The sequence below is a fragment of the Larus michahellis genome, chromosome 2, assembly GCF_964199755.1.
Source record: "Larus michahellis chromosome 2, bLarMic1.1, whole genome shotgun sequence".
Classification (NCBI taxonomy): Eukaryota; Metazoa; Chordata; class Aves; order Charadriiformes; family Laridae; genus Larus; species Larus michahellis.
Genome location: NC_133897.1, coordinates 46033730 through 46055976, shown reverse-complemented (window position 1 = coordinate 46055976; position 22247 = coordinate 46033730). Strand labels below are relative to the sequence as shown.

The following is a 22247-nucleotide window of genomic DNA, read 5'->3' as shown; positions in this document are numbered from 1 at the left end:
GTCCCAAAATTAACGTTTGCAGAGAAGTTAAGGGTAGAAAAGCAACTTTAAGATGAATAATTCTATGCAAGTGAAGATATTAATGCCAAAGGAAGAAAATTAGTCAGATAAACACATAAAGAGACACTGTGGATCAGTCATGCTTTTAAAGAAGTCCTTGTTACCATTCCCCAGAACTTTATTTCCGAGGTTCTGAAGAAAAAAAGTCCACAAGCCTGAAGGACTTCCCACAGCCTGTCTGCTCTACATAATAAGTACTCAAGTGGTGCATGCAGCATAAGAGAACAAAGTAAAAAGCTCTGTGGGATACCTGACACTTGAAATTCAAACCACCAAAGTCATAAATTAAGTATATACGCCTGTGTGTGAGGCAGGGTATAATGTTCTCCAACTGCTGCAATGGGTCTTGTGTAAACAAAGAACACAGCAACTGGCTACAACTGTCAGCTTTCTAATGCAAGGGTGAGGGGGGGAGCGGGGGGAAAAGTCTCCAATCAAGAAAAAAGATTTCAGGGCCTGAAGACATTGGCTTATTCAGATTTAAATAAGTAAGCAGAAATGATTTCATGTCCCGCAGATGTCTGCCTTGCTTTTCTGCCAGAGGTTGCTGCACTGCAAGTGTGACTGCATACAAAAGCTGCTCCTGAATTACTGCACTCTACTGCCCATTGTATCAGAGGTAAACAAATCACTGGTTCGGGTTATCACAGCATGTTGAACTGCAGCAAAGAGCAAGGCATGGAGACCTTTTCAGCTGTCTGCATTTAAGAGCTACCAGCCTGAAATCAGAACTTCTGTATTTGCCTCCTGGAATACATAAACACAGAGAAGTCAAGAAACAAGGACGAACAAGTCCTCCTTAGCTGCTGCTCTCACTGCATGCACTTATGCTTCGCTGTCCCCACAATACAGCTAATAGATTTTGTGTTTTCAAGCATAGTCAATTGCATTTCTCTCTCTAAATCTGATTTTCCAATACAGTTCACAAATGTCAGAACTGTTGCAAACTACAGGGATTACAATGGATTAGTGGATCTCCCATGCCTGACAGAAGCTTTTAGAGCAATTACAGGTGTTTACAGCAATTAGTGGAAAGGCATTCTCCATACATTCTCCTTGTAGCTCCCTCTGCAGGCAAAGCACTTTCCTCTGGGAGCTAGCATGTTGTTAGCCTGAAAACCGGTACAACCCCCAAGCATATCATAGAATCATAGAATAGTTTGAGTTGGAAGGGACCTTTAAAGGTCATCTAGTCCAACCCCCCCGCAATAAGCAGGGACATCTTAAACTAGATCAGGTTGCTCAGAGCCCCATCCAGCCTGACATTGAATGTTTCCAGGGATAGTGCATCTACCACCTCTCTGGGCAACCTGTGACAGTGTTTCACTACTGTCCTCTGTGGGTAAAAAATTTCCCTCCTGTAAAAAATTTCCTCCTTATATCTAGTCTAGATCTATCCTCTTTTAGTTTAAAACCATCACCCTTTGTCCTATCGCAACAGGCCCCTTATCTAGCAAGCTGTGCCCACAGTCCTAGCCCAGGCTAGAATTTTGTCCTAAAATTCAGGCAAATCTCAGCATGAGATCAAAATATTGGTCTAAACCAAAATCACCGCTTGCTCTCCAACCCATCCAACCTCCCCCATCCCCTGCATTACAGAAGCTGAGTCAGCAGATCAGGACACCGGCTCTGTCTCAGGGCATGGCCTCACGCATTGGCACAGGCTAAATTGTGAAAAGAGAGGACAAGGCTACTGCACCATCAACTGCTGGCAGATGAGCGAGGCAGATAACTAGAGGGCAATCACCTTGTCAGCCTTCAGCACCAAATGCGCAACTGCTTACCTGTCAACTGCCTCCGCAGCACTTGGGTCACCATTCATCATGGTTTAAGGCAACAGGAACTGGGACCGTGTCAGCTGCTGGTTCAGGGGAGGTGGCCATGACCTGACCCAGCAGGCAGCACCATTATCCAAAAAAACACAGCAACCGGCTTTGTCAAAGGCTATCTGCATCTGACCTGCAATTTATTAGCAGCAAGTGATGCAGCACACATGCCAAAGTTATAAGGAGGAGAGCTCTAGGTAAAGCACCAAAAGCCAAGGAGCCTGAGGGGTTATAGGCTGAGGGTAAACTCTGCCCTGGCAGCAGGCTCCCTTCCCACCCAAGTGGTTCTTCTGAAAAACCCAAGCCTTTTCCTGCAGTTCTGTTTATATTACACCATCCCCAATATACACAAGCAACTAAATTATATTTACTTAGCCAACTTCCACACCTTTTCCCCTTTCTCTTTCCACAGATTTGGATCACAGCTTTCTTCTGCCCAGTATTTTCTTCCCTAGAATGACAATAGCGCAGATACAATAAAGAGGTGTTACCAGTCTTTGTTCAAATACTCTTTGTTGAGTATTTCAGCTAGTTACCTCCCACTCAGAAGTTCCTGTTTTCCCACTGAGGGGGGCAGGGAAAGCCATAAGCCTCTATAGTTATATGGCGGCTCTTTGTTTTAAAAGTCTGTGTGAAGTCAGAGATATTTAGTATGTCTTCCCCCCAAAGCACGATGTTACTAGTTTCAAATCGGAGGGAAAACTCTTTGGAGAACTAAAAAAAAAAAAAAAAAAAAAAAAAAAAATTTGTTGACAAAAGTAGTATTTTGCAGGTATCCCTTTCTTCAAGCTACCAACTAACCAACTATTGCTGTATCAAAATGCTCAAATCCACACACACTGAGAACTCAGCCCACTATCATGAACTGCACACAAACACAGAAGCACGTAATGTAATTTCCTACCGCTGACAATACTACAGGTCTTAACAAATAAAACCAAGAAAGCAGAAAGACATTAGGCCACTGGAAGACATCATTAGCCAGGAGCTTTGCTAGTCAACACAAAGGGAAAAGGAAGAACACAGCATGCACAGAGATTTGCCTTTGATACAGGAGAAAGCATATATCATATGATAATCCAGCGATAAGGCAGGAAAGCTATGGGACACACTGATTTGTTGGTCTGAGGAAGCATGTTTAGATTGACATTTATGATGTTGAGCTGTTTTGACACCTAGGATTTAGTAGTATCATGAGGTTACAGGGATGTGGATGTAACAAAATAACCAATCCTTCATCAGGAAATAAGGTATCTCCTTGTACTGTTCAATTTGTGACTACAGGGAGCTTTAAAGAAATATGTAAATTAGACATTTGGGTTATAAAAGGGCATGTCCAAGCCATGGATCTGCATAGCTTCCTGTTTAATCATCTATCAGTTGCTCTGTTCAAACCAAAGAAACTGCACATATGCAACAGGTAAACAAACTGGTAGCATGGCAGTGCTCTATAGGAATTTGGGGGGGAATCTTGGTAACAAGTGGGTTAACTGTGCCTTACATTTTCCCAACGTCAGTTTTAGCACAGAGGTTAATTAGGCTCCTCCTAATCTCAATCTAATTTGACAGCAGGTACTTCGTACAGGGGTATTGGAGAGGAAAGGTTTTAAGGGAGGTGGTCTCTTTTATTAGACTAATCCATGGAGTTGGCAAAAGAAACAAGTGGGGAAAGTTCCTGGGCATACACTTTTCTTCGGTGCTGAACGGAAGGAACAACAGAGCCGCCCCTTTACCAAATGCTAACAAGTGGATAGGAAATGACTGTCGGAAAGGAGCTGCTGGTCTTTAAGAGCCCGACAAACAATATAAGCGCGGATTAGCATGTACAGCCTTCACAGTAGGTAGGCTTTCAAGTTCTTTTCATTTCATGTGCGGATATGTCGGAATGACTGAAGTCAATGGGAAATCTGCAACAGGTTTTAACAGCATCAAGAACTGATTCATTATAATCTTCTCTTCACAACAATATTGTTTGTGTACATTAGATCTTAATCTGATTTCGTTCCCATCAATTTGTTTTGACTCTATTTGCACCTCTTCCTAGGGTCATCTTCTTGTCTGTGTACATTGTCTACATAATCTTTCAGAAACACCAACCACCACAAGTCAAAATTAAGCATTCTTTTGAAATGCACTTCACCTTTTTTTTTAAAAAATAAGACCTAAATTGAAGAGGCATTTTGAAATAAAGTTCATGTTTTTTACGTGAAAATTACTTCAGACATAATTTGGAGTCAGTTGGTTTGGGGTTTTTTTGGTTTTTTCCTGAGGCTAGCATTCTACTGTTCAGCTTAACAAGAAAGTGAAAATTAGATGTAACCAAGCTTAGAGAATCCCATCTTATTTATTGCTGTGTAGTCAGTTTAATTTTAACTTGACCTAGGTAAAACACTTTCTAAGAGACCCCATCTCACCTTTAACACATTATCTTGACTTGCTTACTTCAGGCAAACATTTGCTAGATAGTTCTCTGTTACTGCATAAAGAGCATGTCAACTTCTTTGTACAAGTGTCTGGTAATGTTTCATGACTGCAAAGTCTAGAAAGAAATCCCAAGTTTGAACAAAATGTTTGGAAACCTTATTCTCCTGGCTAAGATTCCTACCCTTTTGCTGATAAGATAAACATTGAAAATTCTTTAAATATACTGAACAGAACAATGAATATGTAATTAGTAACATAAAAAGTTGTTTATCATTATTCCACTCTTGGTAAGTCTCATCATTCAATTATAGTTCTGTAGGCCTGTGTCATATGTTCAAAACTGGTTTTATACAACTTCAGATGGAGGTCATAATTCAAACAGAAAACACACCACAAGAGAAGCCATCTCTTCAAGTAAGTCATTACTTTCTTCTTGCACCCTGCCTTTTAAAGTTAAGTCCGAGTAATGCAAGAATCTACTCAAAAGAATAAAATAAGGATTGTGGATTTCCAAAATTAGACAGACAGATGTCATTGGGAAACTACTGTTTCTGTCCAGTACAATTTTACTTGGCATCCAGACTCTGCCATTAGCCAAATTCCTGTGCATTAGGAGATGGAAAAAAGAACACTAATAATGTATTCGTTTGTACTGTGCTATATCTTAGTAACACCACCGGGAAGGAGAAATATTTTCATCTTGGAGGTCAACTGTCAATCCACAACAGCAAATAACTGTTGTAACTGTATTGCACAGTCCAATGAACATGGCTTATGCACACAGCAAGGCTTCGAAATATCAATCAGAAATCCTGCTTTTCCATGCATCCCAAATTTATTATACTGAAGAACTTTTCAGCCTTTTTCTAAAAATCTTTCATTGAGATCATCACAAGATTGTGGTAGGTCTGACAAAACCCAGGTTTGTGCAGCCTGCTCTATGCCTATGACTCGGCCAAAAGCATTAAAAGAAAGCACCTTCCGCAATGCAAGAACAAAACATGTCACCATATTTACCAATAACCTCCTAAATCACTGTATCACTATCAGTGATTCTAATACTGTTCTAAAATACTACATAATTTTTCATAGTTTTCTCCACCTACACTTTTATGAAACCACTAAAGATGGATGTCTCATATCGAGCAGAGCCTGGTCCTTCAGTGGCCTCACACCTCTCCCAATATCCTAACTGTAAGAATTTGGCAAAATGGGAGCTGCATCTTCTATATTGATTACCTGTGTCAAGTTTGAAGAAGAGCAGACTGGATGAAGATCATGCAAAGCAGGCCTTCAGCAAGTTGCCCTGAGCTGCTGGGCAAGAAGGCTTGAAGGAATGAAGGGACAAAAAACCCAAACCAAAACAAAAAAAAAAACCCAACCATAACTGAAAGAGTTGGAAAAATAACACTTGGGACAGGGGCAGAAGAATGGACAAGAGAGACAGGCACAAACACATGTTGAAATACTTTCAGTTAAGTATGCAACACCGCCGGAATAAATTCTTCACACATCTGAATTCTACCATTAGTTAAGTATACATTATGGTATAGTCTGTAATTACATGACTACATACTTTCCCCCTTCTCCACAACACCTGTTGCATGCAGCAACAGAAGGGAGAGCCTTCTTCAGAAATAACGCCTTCCACTATTTTGCTTTCTCCTTTTTTACTTCTGTGGCCTGCAGACTTGTTCCCTGCGTGCAACTCAAAGCTTTGTATCTGCTTGGGCTCTTTAAAAGTACTTTGCTACCTGAATTATCTCACACTTCATTAGTAAACTATTAAACGCACCTCTGTGGGATAAATAAGTATTTTACAGACAGTGCTCTTTTTTCCCCACAGCACTTAATATGGCACTGCATTTTGCCTCTTCAGAACATAGCTCCTACTGACTTCAGCTACAACTGTGAACAATCATTTATTTTGTGTCTCAGAGCCGAAATTGGGGATCCAGAAAACAAGAAGGAAAGCGAGTACACTGAAATGTAAGGCTTACTTGCCTTACCTAGTATCCCATAGGAATACTGTGGTGCAAGCAGAAAATAAAAATCAAATTTTCCAAGGAAGCAATTAGCCAGGAGGCCATCCTTCTCTTTCAATAATTCTTTTCCTTACTCATGACATGCCTTCCTCCAATGCAGCATGCACAATATCCCAGTCATTCCCAGAAAAACTCTCCTGCGCGGTGACTGTGACAGAAGTTTCTTGATAAAAATAACATGATTATGTAAGTTTTGACTGGATTCCAGTGTCTGCATACAATCCAGAAGCAAATCAACATTGCCACTGTGAACACCAGTTCTTGTGCTTCTTAATTTCCAAAGCCTTCGGCTATAACAGTTTTTTTAATCGTTTTGTATGCACCTATCTATACATACACCAGCTCTTTGAAACAGCATATGATGTTACTGGTAGCAAAGTACACCATGGTTTAGAAATTAAACTAAAACCAAATCAATGCAGATGCTGTCATTTCTGGGTGGTTTTTTTCAACCTCTAAGGACTGAACAAAACTACCCTCCCCAGCACATATCACAGTTGTGCTCAGAGCCTGTAGAGGACAACTGTGCATTTGTTTATGCTTTACAATCTACAGCAGTAGTAACAGGCATCCAACCACAGAGTCACCCTCTCCTCACCTGATCCTTGTCAGAGTCTGCCCTACAGCATCTGTCTCCAGTTGGAGACAACCAAGGCTGACTTTATCAGTTGAAGTGTCACTTTAAAGACACATTGCAGAGGCTTTCCTTCTGTTGGAGGTGGGGGTTTTTTTGCCTGTTCCCTTGTCCCCCAATGCTTAATTCCTGCCTGCAACACTCTCCATATCTCCATTTAAGTTTCTCCTATGGTTCCTCACACTTCTCTCAAAGCTGCTGGCCACGTTTGGCTACTACCTGCTGCAGGAGCTCCAGCTTTGGCAATAGCGCTACTGTTGAACAAAGAGAGCAAATGCTGCTAAAATACATATTAAAGGGACTCTTTCATGTAATCACTATACGCACATACAAAGGAAAAAAAAAGAAGAAAAAAAAAAAGGACCCTATTAGTAGCCGTAAAGTTTCCAGGCTCAATACATGGATTCTGTGTGAAACTGTGTCACCTTGAATATATTTAAATACAGGCCTGGACACAGCAGTCACATTTGAAGCTGATGACACAAACCAGTCTTATTTTCAGGCATGAACCAGAGGTTCTTGACAGGTTTCTTCTCAAGTTGTGCACATCAGGCCATCAGCTAAACACAAATAGCAATTACCTAAGTATGGTCCCAGAGGCTGCTTTCCCCACATGGCCTCCTTCCAGCCCTACGCAGGATTTTTCAATGTATTTATTTTTTGTAACTAGATTATGATATATCCAAAGACTGACAACATCTGGCTCATTATTACCATGCTCACTTCACCTCAGTTCTAAATCTGATTTTAGTGCATCTCATTGCACCAGGAACATTGTGGCTGCCCAGAACAAACTGCTGGGACAGCATCCCCCTAATGATACCAATTTGTTTTGCTTTGAAGATTTTTGTCTCAGCAAACCTGTGGTTGCATCAGCGTCATCTGCGCACCCATACCTTGGAAAACGAAGAGTGTAAACACTCGATATTGTGCTCTAACTTGGCAAAAATGCAGTCACGCCCAGGACTGATTCAAGTCTGTGTCACGAAGTCATCTGGTAAAGCCTGAACCCAGTACTAGTGAATGTGGAACCAAGACCCAGGCCTCTTTCAGGTCACTAACTTAAGCTTAACCCAAAGCCTTCCTCAGACCAGATCCAGCTCCCACTGAAAGCAGTGACTTGATTCTTTCCTTGCTCAGTCCCTCCTTCACTGGAATTTTACCAGTCTTACAGGGGAGCTGCTCCTTTCAGAGGCAGGTGAAATCAGTGCCAGCAGCTTCCACAGGAACTGGCTCAGGCCACGTGAACAGAACTACTTTGCCAAAGGTCTGATGGATGCTAAAAATCTATTTGCTATTTGACCCCAGAAAAAGAGGGCTTGGTCCCCTCTGCAATGACACACTTTCTACTGCTTTTGTGGCATTGAAACAGGAACAAGAGCAGAAGTATCACACTGTTCCAATATGTACTTTATCCAAAGGAAAAACTAGGCTAAAAAATAAATACATACATATAAAAGAGAACAAAGCTGATAGTCAAGTATGTCTTTAAAGCATTCTTCTCATGAAGAGGTAATGACACTTCATACGTATTCCACCTTAACCTTGAGGTATTGAAAATATTTTGCATTTTTGACCTTCTGTAAAATATCTGCATTCAATTTGAGAGGCATTTTCACCTACATACCACATCAGTTCTAATACTGTTTCTATCTGCACTTGGCACACACTCCTGACAACAGTTTCCAAAGCTCCTGTTTTCTTGCATCCCCCAAACAATTCTCTCTTCCCAAGGAAACACCCTGATCTTGCCCAGGAAATCAAAGATCTTTAAGGAAACAGAACTTTAAACAACGATATGATCCTAGAGGAAGATGGAAATCATAGATGTGTGTATCCACTACACTAAGGACAGTTACACTAAGGGTTAGCAGTGGAACAGCAGCACCTAAAAGAAAAGAGAACTGAAACCTGACTTCAGTGAGAGTTTTCTCTGATCAAGAGCAAAGGAGAGCGTGTAGATTTTATATTGTATGTTGTCTTATGCATGGACAGGAAGATGAAGCTACTGGATGATATGACTGATTAGTACAGGATACTTCTTTTTCATTCAGGAATTCAAAGTGAATCATTTTAAGACCGTGCTTACGCATGTCTCCTCTAGGCAAAGCACTCGTTCAACATATCAGAAGGTGCCTCAGTGTTGTCAACTACATGCCAGCAGAGACACTGCGACTGGAGTAAAAATTGCATTATAAGAAGAAAACAAAAAGAAAAAAAAAATATCTCTACTGTTCCTGATAGAAGAGAAAGTCTTGCTGTTACGCAGGTGAGGAAAGCGGCTTTATGGAGTTCCCTCTGTGTTTCTGAGGGCTATTCCAAGAACTGGGGGTGCAGGAGGAACACGGGATCTATACACAAAACTCTGACGCACAGTCAGAGAGGGCACAAGACTAAAGATAAACGCAAGGAGAGCTTTAAAAAAAATTTAGTATAATTTTTATCTTTTAGCTTTTTCACAGTAGATGATCCCACTGTATTACTTTTGTTTTTCTTCACATTTATATGATTTTATCGCTAACTTAATTCAAAAGTTGAGTATCTGTAGAAGATTTTGATGCATCTCTTAGGAAAAGAAGGGGGGAAAATCCTATTGAACAAACATTTGGACATGTCCAGTTGTCCTGGTTTGAGGTAAAACAGAAGCAACTTTCTGTTCAGTAATTTTATTTGTTAGCTAGGCCTCTTCTAACTCTCTGAAATTAACAGCATATTGTGTCTAAAGCGGTTTGTTCAGAGTGACAAGACAGTTTGTGCCAAGGAATGGTACGCAGAGAAGCTCTTGATTATACTTATTGCTATAACAACCAAGGTCAGCTCATTTCTTTATTTGCCCTATTAGAGGGTCGGAAGCAGAAAAGCATAGGGGGGTCCCACATGCAGGGAGAAGCGGACAGGACAAGTGACCCAAAATTGACCAACAGAGGTATTCCATCCCATCTTCCCCATGCTCAGTATAAAAGCTGAGGGATTGAAGGGTCAAGGCTCTTCCTTCAGTGGCCGACGTCCAAGGAGGACCCTGTCTGTTCATCTGCCTTTGATCCCAATCGGTGTGTTCCTGACTCCAACTCTGGAACCCAGTTCCCACCCGTCACTGCGTCTAGCCTGGGCCTTCCCCAGTGCCTGCCGGTGACATCATCCTGGGAGCTTAATATGGTTTTGTATCTACTGTATCTATTTCATTATTTTCCTTTTTATTTTATTATTAATATTTCATTAAAGTAGTTTAGTTTCTTCTAAACTCATAGTAAATCTCTCTTTATCTCTCCTCCTCCTCCTCTCCCTGCACGAGAGGTTTGGGGGGAGCATCTGTCGCTGGCCATTGGCCGATTTGGCCAAAACCACGACACCAGTTGTTCTGGTTTTGGTAACCTCGATATCTTAAATCTGACATAACTTTCAATATTTAATATTCTGAGGCTCACCACTGTACAACAAAATTTCTTTTCCAAATTAAGCCTTCAAAGGTCTTAGATTTGAAGAATAATGAAACAGTGATCAAAATTATTTTTATTATACAGAAATGTAAATTCAAACCACAATTTTATGTGGTGCCGATAATGTAAATAGGGCATTTCACTCAAAGAATAGTCTGTGTAAAACAGCATGAAGAAATGCAACTGTAATTACAATTTACTAAAATTTACACCATCATAAGATCTCACTTGCAGCACCAGCGTAACAACCTTCCAAACCTTTCCAAGCTATGTAGTATTTGTTTTTATTAAAGATAAATAGACATCACAAGCCTTAAAATTAGTAGGGCAACTTTTACAAGAAACTGTATCTAGCAACACGCTGGTGTGATGCAACAATCTGGAGGAATCAATGTCATCATGCTAGAAAGTAAATATTTTTGTAACTACATCCATAGCAACCACAAAACTCTCCACTTCTCCAAAGTGATCCATAATGCTTGACTCGAGAAGCTGATTTAAAGCTCTGAGAAGGTATCGCCAGTCATCATTTATCTTGGCCATAAAACTCCCAGGAAGACAAATATCTTTCTGGGCCATCATTATACAGAAAAGGAACACACAGAAGACATCGCTGGAAAATGCTATATTTGCTTATTTTGAAACTATAAATCCTGCGGTGGGGGGAGTTTACATCCTACAGAAGATAATTGATACTGATTCCTATAGTGTATTTTACTGCAGCATCAACTCAGGTGACCGACATCTGAATTAAAGACTTTATGTAACACCGCTTACATCTTATATATTACTCTTCACCAACAGATCTCAGTGCGCCTTACAAAGATTTGTATCCATATTCCATGAATGGAAAAGTCATTCAGAGAAGTGAGAGAGATGCAGATAAATTCATTGTCAGTGGTCACTGGCCAACGAAGGCCAGGGAATCCAAGCCTCTGAAGTCAGAAGCCCCTGCCCTATTCAGCAAGCATCATTACTTCTGTATATAAGAAATTTGGACAAGCTTCCACACATCAAAGCTGTTTTATGCCAGTTTCCAAAGGCCCCTCTCAGAAATCCTGTGGCATTTTCTATTGCTCTTTGCACTGAAATAAACTGACCCCAGTTCTTTCCCAGTGAGTGGCAGGAAACCTTGCATGCTCTCTGGTCACAGGGGCAGATGTAGAAGGCAATGGAAATCTGTCAGCACCGGGTAATTTAGCCTACACTTCAGGCTGCAGTTCTCTGTTCATTCATACTAGGGCGTGTGCAGTGCTCGACCAAACGGCATTACAAAATTAACCTGAACCAGGTTTGGGTACATGACTCCATTACTGCTGAACATGCACAGTCAACCTCATCCCAGACTTATACCGGCTTTAAAGCAGCTAGGTAAAGGACAGGTAATACCCAATCCATCATAAAACATGTCTTTATAAAGCTAACTCATTTTGAACAAATTGGAAACAGCAGACTGAGTTAATAGCAGACCAGCGTTTTGTGGCATTGCAAAGAATCTCTTAGCAGGAGCCGTTAAGCTGAATTTACTGTGCCATTAAACCACAGCCTCAGTGCAGAAGTAGGCTGGTTACCAGCACACATGGAAATCCACGCAGCAGTTAATTCATCTTCACAGCACCCAAATTAGGGAGGCAGGAGCAAAACGCGATCAAGATCCTTCATTTAAGGCACTGGAAGATTTAATTTATGTGGTAACTTTGTGCTTTTCCATTCTCTTTGGTTGAAGAATAACACAGATTTGCGCTTTGCCTATACAGAGAAGAGAGCTCCAGTTTCAGAGTGAGAAGCCACAGACTTGCACTCCTCTTGCACATCGCTGACTGACAGGGGCAATAATCAAATATTTATGCAGCCCCACAGTGCAAACCCTCAGAACATTCAGCGCTGTTGTTTAAACACCCCTAGCTTAGCTTTCACATAGTATACTAATGAACACAGGGTCTGGCAGATGAGTAGCTGCAGTGATAACAGAAATTACTAAAAACAGTCCTCTTCCCTGTCCGTCTCACAGGTGTCTCCACAGCAGGGGTAGCAGAATCAAAGGCATGCCCTTACCACAGCTGCTGCACTTCAGATCTTGGTGCTTAGACTGGAAATGACCTGCGAGGCTGCAAAGTCCTGAGACTGAAATACAGACACACGCAAGAGTTTTTCCCCACTTACAGGTTTGCAAATTCTTAGCAGAAGGATCGTGCTGTGAGCTGGGGCATCAGTACTGAGGGTCAGATATGTCCTGAAGAGCCAATCTGTGCAGGCAAGCCACAACTTTTAGATACATAGGATGATCAGAACAGGCAGGAACTGACTGATTTAGAGTACACAACTCCATTACTGCTGAATATGCCAGCCAATTTTGAAATAGAGATCTTGTGTAAAGCTAGTCATGTTCTCTTAAAGCACATTTTCCCTCAGAAAAAAAAAAACAACCAACATACTGAACTGGTGGAAAAGATTTGACCAAAAACCAATGCCAAAAGTATATATACACACATAAAGTCACTTATTTGATTTTAATAACTGGTTTTATTTCAGTTCCATACCAAGGTATTCAGTTGTTTGTCTTTTCCTTTAATTTCACAGAAGAACAGCTACTGCTTTAAAATAAGTGGCGTTAAGAACCAGAAGTACTTCCTCAAAGGCAATATCTAACAATACTCTACTTCTGTAAGATCTGCATTATTGTTTTTAACTTTATATTAAAAAACTGTCCCCTATTCTCTCAAACACATCATCACAAAACAGTCTAAGTTCATCTGCGTTAGAGACTTCTGTCAGCTCCTTTGAAGTGGGCAGGAACTGCACATCTTCACACTGTTGTTCACACACAATAAAAATACATACGTGTAAGCCTGTAGTACAGACACAACTCTACACCAGTCTACAAAGTCAGGTAGCATTGAGGTTCTTTCTGAAGCTGGTAAATGCATTCTCACATAAGTACTTATGAAACCTAAACTAAAGCTGGCTCTAAATGTCAACAGTAATGGACTCGAGTACCTCAAAATGGTGGCTGAAGAATCATCTCGTAATTATTTCAGGAGTCAGAAATGGCTGATAGGACACAAAGTCCACCTAAAAACCATCATCACTCTGCTCAGAAAGGAAAGCTACACAAATATTACTGTCGGTCAACACAAACTAGAAAGCACACTTTCAACAAAGTATAAGCGAGAGCCTGTCTGTGCCCTGTGGCCGTGTAGCTCAATGTAAGCACAGCTGATGGGGTATTCTGCAGCCAGGCTGAATATGAGACATTCCAGCAGGGGTTGGGAAAAGCCTTGGGCATCCCTCTAATAATCTACAGTAGGATCACTCTTCAGATAAAGTACAAGAAAGTTCATAATTCTGTTCTAATTAGTAACTAAAAATAATGGAAAAGAAAGCAGCTTTTCTTTCAAAAGACTACTTTATTGACAGATCTACCACACCCCCAACAAGGAAGCATCCCCTGTATTTAACAACTGAAAGAAGCCTACAATCACCTACCTACTAAAGATTGCCAGAATTCCCAACAATGCCAGCATCCAAGGTATCAGCTGGTAGCAGGCTCTGACTTCACACCCTCACCACAGCTTGCCTGCACTGCAGCCATCCTCTCTCCGATGGCACTGATCCTGCCAGAGGTCCTACATTGCACGTCTGCCCAAAGCTTCACTTGGTTATTTTAACTTTGAAGCCAGCAAAAACAACAGTCATTCCACTGCTCTGGTGAAGCACAATGTTTTCAAGGCTTGAAAATGAATCTGGTCAAATAAGTTAATCCTTCCAGCATCATCAAAGCAAAAACATCACACAGGAACTTCAAAAAATTAGTTGGGGCAACGAGCTCTTTAAGTTCATTAACTATTAGTAGCATAGATGAGCAGACTTAAAAGAAATGTATTTTTTTTTTTTAAGCAGAGTTTACACGCACCCATCGCTTAACACACTGAGCATACAGTCCTGCCAAGGGATCCCAACATTGTGTTGTTCACTGCCTACCACTGAGACAAGCGGCTAAATCCCAAACTGCCTGCCCTCTGTTTGCACCTGATAAAGTACCTGCAAAAAAAAAAAAAAAAATTGCTACCAAAAGCAAAAAAAGGTTCATATGCCACTCTTCACAGCTGTATCCAATCACTAAAAGCACAAGGAAACGGATTTTTATTGACCTACAGCATGGAGATAAGTTGCCTAATTAACTCTCACGTCACGGTTATCAGTGCGCTATAAAGTATGAAGTGCATACAACCAGTGCAGTTAAAGAAATGCCTCCAAAAATCAGTTACACTCTGCCAAAACTCTTTTTTTTTTTTTCCTGCTACGAGAGGCGATGATACACTGCGGGCGACTACATACTGCGTGTGCCCTATATTACTTTTGCATTTATCAATAGTTGTTGTGTGGTCGTGTCTGTGTCCCCCCCTCCGGCTTTCCAAGCCGCCCCTTCCCGCCGCTCCACCTGTCGCTCCGGACCCCACTAAGCCCCTTCCCGAGGCTTCCCAAACACTTCAGGTGAGGAACCGGGAGGGAAAAATCAGCCCAACCTCTAAACCGCAGCGGCAACTTTCCACAGAGGAGACCTGAAAACCTGTGGAGCGCCCTGGGCCCCCCTCACGCCTCCCCATCCCGGCCCCGGCTCCGGCTCCTTCAGGGCCGCCGCCCGCCCGGGGTCACTCACGATCTCGGTCACCATGAGGAGCCCGGGGAGAGTCCGCAGGAACTCCCTGTCGTAGGCGAGGGTGCTGGAGCTGGCCGACAGGTTGGCGGTGAAGGAGCTGCTGGTGGTGGTGACTGTGTGGGAGCGAGAGCGCGGCGGCGGCGGCTGCTGCTGCTGCTCCTGAGGCAGCGGCGACGGCACCGGCGGCTCCATCGTCGGGCTGCCCCGGCGCCTGCCGGCCCGGCGGGGCGGAGGCGGGGGCGGCTGCCGCCTGAGGGGCGGCGGGAAAGGTGCCGGTGCCGCCGCTTTGTGTGGCTGCCCGCAGTCCCTCGCCTCAGCGCGGGAGGGGGGGAGGAGGGTGCTCGGCCCCGGGCGGAGAGGCGGGTCCGGCGGGGGAGCCGCCCGCCCCAGCCCTCCCGTGGGCTGCCCCCGAGGCGGGAGGGGGCCGCTGGGCACCGACTGATAGGGCTGGTGTCCTATCCCCTATCCCCGGGGACCGCAGCCCGGGGTTGGTGGTGCAGGGGATCCCCGGCCCTCGGGAAGGGTCCTCTGAGGGGGCAATGTGGGGCCCCTCTAAAACTGCTTCCTGACCTCCGGGACTTTTATACGCGCAGAGGCCTTGGGACCATGTCGGCGTCCAGCCAAGGAGTCGGGCCGAGACAGCCACGCTTTGGAAAAACACCCCACGGGAAGCCGTGAGCATGGTTTGGGGGGGGTCCGACCCCAGCCCCTGGCCATCGTCGTCCATCTGGGATGGCTCCCCTGTCTCTAAACGTTGATGGGAGACCTGCTATCGCTGCGGGTTGTCGTCCCAGCTGGCTGCCATGGCTCCTCAGCGTCATGCTGTTGGGAGAGGGACCACTGCGAAGCACCGGGGGCAGGGAACGAGAGGCCAGGAGGTACCACAGACCTCTACTGAGCTGAAAACGGGGATTTAGCTAGCATCTTCTAAACAACCAAGAGTCTCCCTGGTGGGAAAGACTTTTTAAGAGCCATGAAAGTCACTGGAAATGGAAAGTATGAGGCCATTATTGGCCTACTACCTGACAGTGTCAAGCTGTTCCCTAGCCTGTATTTTTTAGTATTTCTCCAGTCTAGTCTTAAGTGTCGCCTTTAAAAAAAAATTAAAAAATCCCGTGCCATTTAAGAGCTTCTAAAGTGATCTTCCGTTCCACAAAAAGTATGGTGTTTCAACGAGCAAGCACATTGTAGCTTTTTTTCAACGTTCAGGAATTCTCATTAGCAAAACATTTGCATGTGGCAGCTCAGTAAAAATGAAGTGTTTTCCATATGTCTGGTGGCTATTGTCCTCAAATTGTTTACTGCTGCTCTCCTGCTGGCTAACAAAGGATGGATTTTGCAGTATTACCTTTCAGCAAGGGATTCAATCAGCTGGGGAAGGAGGAGGAGGATGGCAGCATTTCTCTCAGAAATGTGGGAAACCTGAATTACCCAAAGGAACATGCTTCTCGTACATGATTGTGCCTCCACTCACAGGGTGTGTCACAACACGAGAGTTATTGGAGGGTTTGTCTTGGCTCAGGGCTCTGCGGAACCTCCGCACACTCGTAGGCACTGGTGACTTTTTGGTTTAAGATGGCAGAAAAATTGTGGCAGATATTTGGAAACATGAGCTGTGTGTCATCAGAATGAGATGCCAGTCACTGAGCATGATATGATTTAGAGATACCCTTTTTTGTGAGGAAAAAAAGAAGAGACCATTAGCAAACCACACGCACAAACCATTTAACACAACATCTCGATCACAAACAAGGAATTTTACACTTTCTGTCAAAACCATATTTTTTTTGTGGAGTTGTTAGCATTTCTGTATTAGTTGCGTTCCTCTTTTATCCCTTTTTTTTCAATAAGAGCTGAGATTTTAAAGGAAAAGAGCACACCTGTGCACTGGTCCGTTTAAAGACCTGCTTCAACTGGCTTGCAAATAAAAAGTGCTTTATCTGATTGTTCAGCACTGCCAAGCTTCCTTCCAATGCCAGAGCCGCTTTGAGATGCCCCTGTTGCTGTTCGTGAGGATCCACTGTAACAGCATTGATTTTCTCCTCTGAAAGACTCTCGTCTTTTCAGTTTCCCACCTATAAGATCAGTAAGTAAAAGTGGGTAAGTGTGGGGCTAAAATTCATGCCAATAGCAAAATTAACACAAACTTCAAAACGGTTTGAGTCATTCACATCACTTTCCATTACACTGGATGTATTTTGCTCCCTAAAGTTCTGGAGGTCAGTGTTGTTTCTCTTTCCACCATCACACATGAGACCAACAAATTTCATTGCTTTTGGTCTGCACATCTATCATTTGGGCATCCCAGGTCCTCTGGAAGAAAAAAAAAAAGTAAAACAAAAACACAGGGAAACATTTCTTTTTTGTTTCAACTATATTAAATCTATTAATAGATTATTATTAGCGTAAGTTTTCAATGTCTGTTGTAGAGGTCTAGTATCATGACTAATTCAACAAGAACTGGACGGGTTCATTTCTGGGCAACTTCTCTGGACACTGGCTGCCACTTTGTCTTCCTTCATTAGCACATTTTTTTCTCCAGCAAACATATTTGAAGAATGAGTTTCACTAAAAAACGGGCAAGCACTCCAGAAAGATTTTCTGTATCACTGATATTCCAGGAAGCAAATTTCATTTTTTAACTAGACAGCATACTATTTTACATTTTGAATGTTAAGTGAGGCTCTAACTTTTTGTCTTGCATCCTTGCACTGAAGGCTAGAGCTGGAAAGCCTGCAGGGACCATCTGAGCTCAGACAGATTTTTTTACATGTAGATAGCATCAGAAGCAAAATAATTGAATGCTGCTGCTTGAACAATCAACCTTTTATTACAGAACTGCCAAGAAAGAAGAAGGTGGCCCATTTTCTGTATTTTAAATTAACCTTTCAAGGGAAGGATTGGTGAGGCTGTTAAACACCAGTCAAGATTGTTACCTCTGTAAGCTGCTGTGTCTCACTAAGAAGTAAACTGTTATTAGAAAAAAATATTTAATGTGGTGAAGTCTTTCAATGTAAACGTTTTAGTAAAAGCAAAATAGCTGATATAAGTATTATCATGTTTCTAAGTAAAGGGCTTACTTCTTGAACGTCCTGCTATCTAATTAACAGATTCTTCCGTTTAAGCTGGTTTGGTTCTCAAATCCTGAGGTATCAACATTTTTGAGCTTACTGACTGAGCTCTCTAGAGCGACCTTATTAGCAACAATCTGGCCAACTGGAAGTGCTAATTAAAGTAGACTCACAGGCCCAAGGAGTGGACCTGACTGGAATTTCCTGAACTGTTTTTCTGTTTTTGAAATACTACTTCCCTTCCTCTCTCCTAAATCCTAGAATTTTCAAACATTGAAGTTATTCAGACTTTTTTTTAGGTAAGTGAAACAAGTAAACATATGAAAGGAAAGGTGACTGAGATTTCTCACTGGTCATCATCAGATTTCAGTCAACAACAAAACCTTACTGTTTTTAAACCACCTAGGAGTGATCTAAGAAAGATAAAGGAGCTTATTCTGAAGAGGGCAAGAAAGGAATTGAACTTTCCATGGAACCCGGGTCATGTGTAGGGAACGTGGATTCGTGTCAGATGTCCAGGACAAATATTCTCACCCTTGACATCCCACTGTGCTAATCTGACGATGAGGTATTTTTGGTTAGCATTAAATCAAGAAACGTTTGGAATATTTCCTAATGACTTTCTCGGAATAAGCAAAGTGTAGGCTTTGAGCTACAAACATATTTAAGCAAATAATTGATAACAGATATTACTGTTTGGTGGCTTATGACGGTATGGAAAAGCTGATTTATACTAACCCGAACCAGAAATAATTGATTTGTACTTTGGTAGTGATATGTGCTATAGGCAGGCCTAATGATCAGTCAAGGTAAATGACTCTGTGTATTGACTGGTATTTTGCAAAGTAAAAATGTTTTTCATGATTCAGATAGTTGGATCTTCTAATGTTGCTGCAACAGAGATAGAATAGACGAGACGCCCATTTTTTCAAAATGGCTATTATTCTGCAAACCTGTGGATTTGTATGTGTGGATCTGTGTTTGTATGTGGGGTTACTGAGCATGAGACTTGTTTGCTTTTGCAGCTTGGGCACCCCAAAATTAACAAACATAAAATCAATACCAATTGAAACTACAGTCTGAGTAATGTTAGTGTGTGGGATTTGATCATCAGATACATAAGTTACTACCCTAATGCTGAAAAATGCAAAAACTAGCTATTTATGTTCCATACTCCTTTTCTCGCAAATATTTCTTTCTTTACATGAAGTTTATTTGAATTATAGTGACAGAAGCTTGACTGTGGACTCACAGACATTTTACCTGGCAAAAAAGCTGTCTTAGAACATACGCACTGCCATACAGAGAATTAACTCCATACTGAGCAGTAACATACTGACTTTAAGAATTTTTTTTTATTATTATTATTTTTCACTTTTGAAACCCATTATCATCACACTAAGTAAACTGTTCGGTGATAGAGACTGTGCTAAGAAAAGAAATGACAAAGTACATAAGCTGTGTATTTTCTGTGCATTAGCCTTTCACCAGCTGTTTTATCTGCTCTGGGAATCTAAAAATCCCTCCCAGCCCTGAAACACAACCGTGTCTTAGATGCTGTGCCGAGGAAAAATTGCTTACTTCCTGCAGAGCAGATTTGTACTTAGAACACCGTCCCTGCACGCTGCACACACATGCTTTAGGACAGAGACCGCATCTACTCGAATTAAGGGAAGAGTTCGTAGCGAGAAGCATGAAGTCTGTGTACAACTCTTCTCAGAATGGGAATTGTGGTTTTACGTATTTTGGGGTCAGGGACCTCAAATCTGTAATGCACCTGCAAGAGTGTGCCCATATTGTATTTCACAGGCTGCTTCTCAGCTGTCCTTCTCTATGGGGAGCCTGTGAGCACAGCTCCCAGCGCAGCTGGTGGCCATGCCTTCTCACACCTGCAAATCACTAGCCACCTGAATACTCAAGAGTGTCCGGTGTCATGTTATGTGAGGAAGGAGCTTATTCTGCACCTGAGCACGTCCAGACAGGCTGTCCCTGAGGCACACTCATAAATACTTTCACTGGGGTCACCAGCCCTGTGTAGACCTTTAATTATTCCTATGGTACAAACACATACCAGTGATAACAGGACTTGAGAATGCAATTGTTTCCACTGAAGACGTGTGTTTTCTACTCACTGAGGATGGTGCTTGCCTAAATGTTTATGTAAATCACAGCAGGCAGTGTTTATACAGCACCCAAGTCCAGTGCAAAAGAGCTGGAGGAAAAGATCACCTTCAAACAATTGTCAATGCCATATTTGGTTTTAGATAATTAATGAAAGACCAAACAATTCCACTGTGGTTTCATCACAAGATTATCCATGTTTAGGGAGAGAGTTTACAGCCACCTTGTAACTCCTGGCATCAGCTTGACCGCAGGCTTTATTAACAGACAGCTGTCTTGCTCTGCTGTGGTTGGTACAACACCCCAAAACATGACTGATATCTAAAGTGCTCCTTATATTATGCTAAATAATTAGGAGGTGACTTGAGCTTGCTGTGTGCGTACATACACAGAGAGAAGACATCTAGCAGCCAGCAGGCACAAGCCTAACTAGATACCATGGCTGGAAGCTGAAGTTGGACAAATTCCAACTGAAAATAAAGTATCTTTGTTGGTTGGGGTTTTTTTAACTTATCTTTTTAATACAGCGTAATTAGCTATTTGAATAATTTAGGAAGTAAAACAGTACACTCTCCATCTGTTTAAATCTATAATTCAAAGCTATGGATTTATTTAAAATATCCTCATTACCAAGCTTACACTGACAAATTTTGTGGTCTCTACTATACAGAACATGACAAGAGATGACCCCAGTGATTTTAGAAACCACAGAAATGAATTCCAATTAATTCCATAAAGCTATAAACTTGTTAATGCTCTTGTCACCCAGCTATACAACATACATGCGATACCAACGCCTGACACATCACCTCCTTTTCCTGAAGCGGTAGCAGAATAAAGGATCTCACTGGGATGTGCCTGGCTAGTAGTTGGGAAATGAAAGTGCTGCACTGGGAGAATCAGTTTTATGCAGGTGGGCTGTGAGGTTTAAAGCTGGAAAATCCTCTTCCAGACTAAAAAAATCCCAAAGGCCAGTGGGCTGACTGCAGGATCTGAGAAAGGCGGCAGCTGGTTGGGGAGAGGTACCAGAGTGCGCATGCTCTGTCATAGGGGGCTGTTACAGTTTGAGAAAACCCATAACAATTTATTGTTTAGACAATTATTCTATCCCCCCATGACCCCTCCCCACCCAGGAAAGGGAAGTGGAGAAAACAAGGAAACACAAGGGTTGAAATACAAATAGATTTAATAGGATAAGACTAAATAATTAACAATAATAATAAAGAACCAGTATTGATCCTGATACTAATATAAGATATACAAGAATTATAGTCAGCCCATTCTATCAGCAGAAAGCTGTGCACTCCCAGCAGCGGACAGCAAATATTGGACCCTGCGAGCGCTATGGTTTCAGGAGGAAGGGAAGGGCTCAGGGGTCCAGCACCAGGGCAAGAAGTTCTCTGGACCGCTGCCGTCAAGGAAGAGAGAAACTACGCAGCAAACTTTCTAATTTATATTGAATGTGACATCCACGGTATGAAATAATCATGTTGGCCGTCCTGGCTCAAGTGCCCGGGTCTCGCTTCTCCTCGTCCCCTCACCTGGCAAGGCTTGAAAACACCGAGACCTTGAATGCCACATAGCCTAGCTGGCTATAAAGTGAATATTTTCACAAACCAGACACCAGGGTCTTCTAAGAGTGCAGTTTTCCTAAGCATTGGAAGATAAATTAGTCCTGTATCTCTCAACCCAGGACAGCGGCTGAAGTGCAGGAGAGTAGAACTGGGAGCCTGGCAGGGCACGGACCTAAGTCTTGAAGAACCCAACCATGGAAGAAGGCAGAGAAACACTGGCAGATGTTTTACTGCTCTTTGTACTGGTTTGCGCAGCCACTCTGTTAGTATGGGATAAAGACAGTTGACATCTATCCATTAACAGAAGGAGAGCAAAATGTTAACAGAGGAACACATTATACTATGTAATGGTCTGAAAACTCCAAGGGACTGAGCGATATAGTATCGGTATCTTC

The 22247-nt window shown here is 42.3% G+C and overlaps 1 protein-coding gene across 1 annotated transcript in view; it reads right to left on the bottom strand.

Moving 5' to 3' along the window:
* CMTM8 (CKLF like MARVEL transmembrane domain containing 8) overlaps positions 1-15439 on the bottom strand; it is a 36884-nt gene extending 21445 nt beyond the window's left edge. The window contains exon 1 of the mRNA XM_074575114.1: positions 15087-15439. Coding sequence (XP_074431215.1) covers positions 15087-15278 — 192 coding nt within the window. The 5' untranslated portion in view covers positions 15279-15439. The remainder of the gene's footprint in view (positions 1-15086) is intronic.
* Between the last annotated feature and the right edge of the window lie 6808 nt (positions 15440-22247).